The 7,619-nt window shown below is 36.0% G+C and overlaps 1 protein-coding gene and 1 long non-coding RNA gene across 2 annotated transcripts in view; one reads left to right on the top strand and one right to left on the bottom strand.

The window, feature by feature from the left end:
* Window positions 1-6,249: 6,249 nt before the first annotated feature.
* LOC104946914 (uncharacterized) overlaps window positions 6,250-7,619 on the bottom strand; it is a 19,050-nt gene continuing 17,680 nt past the window's right edge. The window contains exon 3 of the long non-coding RNA XR_798508.1: window positions 6,250-6,260. This is a non-coding gene — a long non-coding RNA (uncharacterized lncRNA). The remainder of the gene's footprint in view (window positions 6,261-7,619) is intronic.
* On the top strand, window positions 6,403-7,080 carry LOC104946910 (GTP cyclohydrolase 1-like). The gene is made up of 2 exons (XM_010772816.1): window positions 6,403-6,737; window positions 7,034-7,080. Exons 1-2 carry the CDS (start codon window positions 6,479-6,481, stop codon window positions 7,042-7,044), a joined length of 270 nt encoding a protein of 89 aa, XP_010771118.1. The 5' UTR covers window positions 6,403-6,478; the 3' UTR covers window positions 7,045-7,080.

The raw sequence follows: 7,619 nt of genomic DNA, 5'->3' as shown, positions 1-7,619 counted from the left end.
CACCACACAAATCAATTTCAAATTCCCTTTCATTAAATGCCATGAAACAGCATGTGACTGATCCTGTGATGAGTTCAAATACCTTGAAGTCCCATGCTCTGATTTGAGCTCACAGAACACTAGGTGTCTTTGAACAACCATGCAAGCCTTATCAGATTATTGTAAAGCCTTTGTCTAGATTGAGCAGTTGAATAAAGTTGAATTAGATGTATTACTAAACATGAGGAACATGTCTGAACCATCCTTCATTTTACACAGGACATTCAGAGAAGTGTACATTTATTGGATATATTGTAATAAGCAGGAATGTGCTTTAGTCCACATAAATAGTGAATTTCATAAACAACAAGGATCAAAGATTAGTTGACATACAAAAATTGGAATACCACTAATGTACCATCGCTTTGAAACTTTTCTTGGAAATCTTTCTATAGACACTGCGTTTATTCTCTCAAGGACTTAGGGTCAAGGTCAGGGTTTCTCTAATAGTTCATTGTTTCTAGCACTTGTTGTTTCACACCAAGCAGTTCTTGAGTTCAAGTCCACGCAGGCCGATTCATTTAGGACAGCTTAAATAAAGATCATACATTAGTCTGATTGCAAATTGTTCCTGGTTGTTAATAGTCGTTCTGTACTTCCTGACTCCAATAGCCCAGAGCTTTGTTAGCATTTATAGAAGATGGAAGGTGTTGCTCACTGCAAACAAATGCAGTTTAAATTCGCACTGACTATTTAATAATATTCCAGCACTTATATAGCTGTCCATTTAATGTATGTTTCAGTCAGCTGTTTACACTGGAAACAAGATGGAATAATGTATTAAAAGGACTGTTAATCAGTCAACATCAATACTAAGAACTTTGTCCACATGATGACATCTGGAGCATCTTTATATCCAACTCAAAAGCTCTTTGTTGTATAGGGGTTGGTGTTAAGGTTAAATAAGAGTTAGTTTTCTATTATTTCCCCCTGATTTACATGCACGTTCCTTTTTTTTATTCCTAGAACTGTATCATGGGTTTTCTCTACATGGTGTCACTACAGTAGGTCTGATATTTTACTTGGAAGTGTTGACAATATGACAGTCAATATTAGTGTGACCAGGATCCTACGATAACCATAACCAGGTGGTGTGAAGCGATATACATGACATCTTTATCGTAGTTTAGGTTGTTTTATATAAGAATATGATCCAAAATGTGTTTGTATAATATCATTGTCTCTATTATAAACCAGTCCTTTTGAAGTAAAAAGCCTTACTTTTCATAAAAGACTAACTGGCTATATCTTGTGATTTTGCTGACAGTCAAAATGCTGCCATGACTATAATAATGCATCAGTAAATGTTTAATGCATTGAGATTTGAAAACATAGTCTGCCCTATTTCGTTCATTTAAATGCATTTTTTTTTCTATCAGCAAAATATCACAGAATCATAAACCAGGATTAGATCTCCCTTGATGAATTCACCATAACCAAAAGATGGATTAAACCTCACTTTCCGGTTAATGATTGTGACTGTCACCAGATGTCCTCATGGGGGCATAAGACCAAGTACGCATAATTCAACTCAGTTTCATTCTTTCAGGATTTTACCTTTAAAGGTTGAAAATGAACCCAAACAGAAATAAAATATCAACATACACACATTATATCTATTCATGTGAAGCTTGTAACTGTATAATACTTTAATTATATTGATTAAATGTATATATTAAGTAATGTTCATTTTGAATACCTATCTTTGCTAATGATTTAATGTGTTGTGTAAGAGACCACTCCACATTTTTCTTAAACGTCACCTATTATGCTAAATCCACTTTTTCATGTATTTTATACATTTTTGTCCTGATCCATTTATATAAAAACCTGTCTGAAAATGAGCTGATCAGAATTTGGCCACTTTACAATGCCNTATTATTAAGTTATTGGGACACTCCTCTTAATCATTGAATTCAGGTGTTTGTTAAGGCAGACTGCTTGATTTTATACACCTGTGGCAAAGGGACTGAATGAAACACCTGAATTCAATGATTAAGAGGAGTGTCCCAATAACTTAATAATAATATAGTTTTTATACTAAATAATACAAAACAATGCATTTAGCTGTTACCCTATTCTAAAACAGAAGCAGCTGGTTGTATAAAAAGCTAAATGAGGAACATGAAGAAGAGACTGGCGGGGAGGGGGAGACAACCTGAGAAACTCAGACACCTCTGAGGATAAAAGTTCATGCAGGAAGTGAGCGTGGGAGAGCCTGTGCCTTATATTTATACCATACTGTATAAAAAAGGGGTGAAATCAAATGATGTGCTGTTTCTACCAACTGAGAAAGTAGGTAGCGCTGGTTTAAAACAAGTAAACATGATTAAGTACAAACCCAAAATACAAGTATGACCATGAAAATTAGCATGGAGTTTCACATTTAATACATTTGGTTTTGGCCTGTATGACGCACAGGGTTGATGTATTACACGATGTGGGTAGATCCCAGCATTCTTCTGAAGCACAAGACAGTCAGCAGGTTGGCCTTGTGTTGATTAAAATGCTTGGCTGTAACAGCGTGAACCCAGGACCCAAAAGTTGGTAATTTTTAGAGATTTACCAATAGGGAATTTTAAGGGCCAAAAATATATTTCCTGTTTAATGTGATATTTTGATTCAATAATGATAATATTAATCTTATAAAATCTCTTTATTCAAACAGACCACATTTATGCAATCATGCAAGGAATAACAAGAGAAAATGAACTAACTTTCTCACCATGATACTGTATAAGAGTGAAATCTGTTGCAGTATCCATACCTGCCAACCCTACCGATTTGGGCGGTAGTCTACCGCTTTTGACATATTTCTACCGCCTACCGACTTAGCTGGCTTTCCCTACCGATTTTCAATCTTCCCAAACTATAAAAAAAAAAAAAGACACTCCATAGACACTGCACTCGACTTTTGGCGGACACCGTTTGCAGCGTGTCTGTGATCGCATCATACAAACTGTCCTCTGTGTTTCTGAAAGAGAAACAACAGGCAGCGTTAGCCCTGGGGCTGATGGGTAATCACTCCCAAATTAGTTTGGGGAACAGAGACGAGGCATTTCAGTCCTGCAGGGGTTTCCCCGTTAATATCAGTGTCTCGAAAACACATGTTGGCGACTGAAAGACATCCAGTGTTTGGTCTTTTCCTGAAGCATCCTTCACCTACAGTGTCTCAACTGAAAGAGGACCACAAACACACAAAACATATAATACCATTTGGGGATATTTTTCTCCCATTCTTTAACTTTTTCTGACATTTTCAACACCAAACATGTCGTTAATGTCTCTGTTTAGTGAACTACAGCAATCTGAAAGCCTGTACATTATTTATATCACACTTTATCAGTAGAAAAATGCAGGAAATAACTGTTTTAATGCAGTATTTCCTGATGTACAGTATGGCGCAACACAAAGATATTTCGCTCGGTGCAAACCTTTGACTCTAATATGTCAACAACATGAAACAAGAATATGAACCTGGCTTTATCCAATGTACACACAAGAGTTCTACATCCTGACATATCCTTCATCTACACCGTCTCAACTGAAAGAGGACCAGAAACACATTAAAAATGTGATCAAATGTGGAGACTTTGGGATATTTATCTTCCATTCTTTTACTTTTCGGGCATTTTACAGATCAGACATGTCGTTGATGTCACTGTTTACCAAACTACCACTTTTTGTGAAAAATGAATAAAATGATGCAATATATGTTAATTAAATACATGGTTTATACATGTCATTTCTGGGGTTCCATTTCTTCTGATTATCTCATTTGGGCGTGCACATTTGCCACGCGCAAACCTACCTCTTTTGGATTTGGAAAGGTTGGCATGTATGAGTATCTACCACAGGGGCGGTTGGTAAAACTTTGGTAGGTGTTTTTTTTGTCTGTTGCTACATTTTGTGATAATGTCAGAAGCATGCATGATTCAAAATGCACTTCTCTACTTTAGGCCCTGGCATGATTTGACATCACAAAACTTTACAGGGGTTGATATCAGAAAGAAGTCTGGTTTGAGCAAGTTTGCCAGAAGTATTGCTACTGTGCTTTGAAAGTGATACACATGTCAAACACAGGAACAATGAATGAGTATGGCAGAGGAAATCATAGAAAAACTGACACAATAGCAAAAAGCACAGATGGAATATAATTAGAAGAATGAACATTATACAGGAAGCACAGTAACAAAGATTACAGTAAGGACAATTGAATATGTGGATCAAAATAAGTAAATGGATGGACTGCTAAGTATGATTTGGATTTAAAGTGTGTTTGTTTACACGGTTATCTGTGGTAAATGGTATAGACATCAATATTAAAAGGTGAAAACAAATATTATTTTTTATTTTCTCACTCGCACACATAATGTGCAGGTTTATGTGTTTTTATCACGACACAGTTTATTAGATCTCAATATTGACATTTTCATAAAATGTGACCAAGCAGATATATTTACAATGTTTCGGCTTAATTTTCTAATTCTTGGAAGCAAATGAAACAAAAAGGAACATACACAAAACCATATAAATCTGTAGAAAACGAGAATGCCCGATTGTTGATCCTTCTGGTCACAGCACAACAACAGGATCTACCAAAGGGTTGTTTGAGTTGAAAGAGTTTATGCGTGCAATGCTGTCATGTGGCAGTGGAAACGGTAAGTTATGTTAACAGGCATGATGCGTAAAAGCTTTTTTCCCATTTTCTTCTGTGCGTCACTGAGACAGCTGATTGTTTCACAGTAGATGTTTCACTGCGTTACACTTTTAAGATGATGTTTTATTCATTTAGTGGGGCAAAAATACTTAGAATCTGACTGTCACGACAAGGGATGTCACAAGAACACACACTTTGGTACAAAGCTGATGCCTAAATAAAAAAAAATGGCGAACTCTTTTTTCTACAGTAGTGAAGATACTATTGATCAGGGATTAAGCCGTGTCCCCTCATCTCTCTGATAAGGCTTCATAGGAAAATACAACAAATCCGTATATATAAAGAGAACTGGTAATGTAAGCTGACAACAGCCAGCGGGCATCACGTTCCCACTTGGCTTAATCACAGAGCTAACAGATAATGTTTAAAAAGGCTGCATTGAGTAACATTATGAGGCTTTAAAGCTCTATTCATTTAATGAAAAAGAATTGGGTGAAGGTAAAGTGTGGCATTATCATGATGTGTTCAAATGAAATCTTGTAAAAAGGTTTTATGCGAGAAACTAGAAAAATACAATTGTTTCGAAGGAGTTGTTTTAACATAAACAAATATATTTGAGAGCACATTATGACCTGTGATATTTGAGAGAACTGTAATTTCCATGGTATTGGTAGTAGCTACTGAATTTCTGGTATCGCCACATCCCTAGTCAGGATAAGTACATGTTTCATCCGCATTAACAGATTCATCCATCCATATTCTATAGCCGCTTATCCAGATTATGGTTTAAACAGTTAACATGACACATGCTCATATTCAAATCTCAAATTAAACCAGCAGTGTGAAACCAAAGGCCTTTATAACTATTAGTTAATTGTAACACATTTAGAAAAAGGGTAAACAAAATTTAACAGATATAATAATACATTTGTATAATTATTTTTAAAACATGTGTATGTGCTCAGACATTTTTAGAGAGCATTTTGTAAAAATATAAACAGTTGTTTTTTTCAAGTACACAATACAAATTGACTCTCTTCCAAAAATCTTTCATAAGGATTCTCTAGCATTGCTCTTCTCTGCATACACATCTAGATGATTTACTGTTATGAAATAATTGAGGATTAATGTTACTTTGACAACTAAAACAGACAATAATCTTTGATCCTTGTTGTTTATGATATTTACTTTTTATGTGGACTAAAGCACATTCCTGCTTATTACAATATATCCAATAAATGTACACTTCTCTGAATGTCCCCCACTTTTTCACAGTGTAAAATGAAGGATGGTTCAGACATGTTCCTCATGTTTAGTAATACATCTAATTCAACTTTATTCAACTGCTCAATCTAGACAAAGGCTTTACAATAATCTGATAAGGCTTGCATGGTTGTTCAAAGACACCTAGTGTTCTGTGAGCTCAAATCAGAGCATGGGACTTCAAGGTATTTGAACTCATCACAGGATCAGTCAAATGCTGTTTCATGGCATTTAATGAAAGGGAATTTGAAATTGATTTGTGTGGTGATTAGATACCTTGTCAGTGTGAAAGTTTAAACTCACTCAAGAACTTCAATCAGCAATTATGCACATGTAATCATTTCCTGCATGGGTGTCTTAAGGCTTCAGTGATGCAGTAGCCTGAGGGCCCCAAAGTAGGATATAAGAACCAGGGGACAGCCTTTCTGAGAGCACCAAGCTAGCAGTCTACTACTGGGCCTGTTTCATCATTCTACCCTGCAGTATCTTTCACTGGAAGTTGACCTAAGAGCCAGAATGGAGTACCAACATGACGTAGAGATCAACGGAGAAGGCAAGTACCTGAACATCTGCAAACATAATGGTTTGTGCAAGAAAGAGAAGGACTCCAAAGATGATACAGATTCAAACAAGCTGTCTCACATTGAGAAGGCTTATACCACCATACTGGGTGAGCTGGGAGAGGACGTCGACCGGGAGGGACTTCTACGTACACCCCTACGTGCAGCCAAAGCCATGCAGTTCTTCACCAAAGGCTACAAAGAAACCACTCAAGGTTAGGATGGATGTCCCTCTTTTTCTTGTTTGAAACACACTTTCATTAGTGCTTACTAAATCTCAATACTTTGTTCATTGTGTTAATACCTCATATGAGTTTTGAAAGAATAAAAGATATTATGATGACTACCAAGTAGGATAGGCTTCCCTGTCCAGGTCTTATTTCGAACATTCTAAGCGCATAATTATCTTTTGGTGCCTATATGGTTAGTGCACTAGCAATTATCACAGTTTTAAAATGTATTTCCTTTCAGAATACAGAATAATAAAGCAAACACTTTTGTATTTCCACAGATAATCATTGAATGTACTGCAATCTTGATGAAATACTGTCACGATGAGATGGTTGATTATTGTCTTAAGGAACAATGTCCAATCCGCCTGCTTGTCTCTCTGGTGAACCAATTCACCTCTGGTCTTCTTTTCTTCTCTTTGGCAAGTGTAAACCTGATTTGGGTCTTGAGAATTATGCACTTGATTATTGCGTTCATAAAAAATCAGATATGTATCATTGATAAAAAAAGATATTTACCGGCTTAATTTAATCCTCTGCATTAAAACACCCATACATATCGACTTTTGTACTTGTTTATGCGGGACTATCCTTTTTAATGTCAGGGAGTTTTTTTCTGGGAACAACACATGTGGTAAGACAGCTTGAATTCTTCAAGATAGTTAGTTAATTGTTAATTAACATTTGGCAGATGCTCCATGTTCTTGAATATGATAGGTATTTTTAAAACTCTATCTCTTTTTTTATTGTTTGTTAATTTTAATTTTTCCCAGGCCATCACTAGCATATACCTCCTCCCAGTATTTCCTAATTATTAAGAAAGTGGTTTGGCCTATGCATGAGCTTGCTAAGGAGGTGATCAAAAAA

This window comes from Notothenia coriiceps, unplaced genomic scaffold (assembly GCF_000735185.1).
Source record: "Notothenia coriiceps isolate Sejong01 unplaced genomic scaffold, NC01 NC01_scaffold00011632, whole genome shotgun sequence".
Classification (NCBI taxonomy): domain Eukaryota; kingdom Metazoa; phylum Chordata; class Actinopteri; order Perciformes; family Nototheniidae; genus Notothenia; species Notothenia coriiceps.
This window is presented reverse-complemented; position numbering and strand designations above follow the sequence as displayed.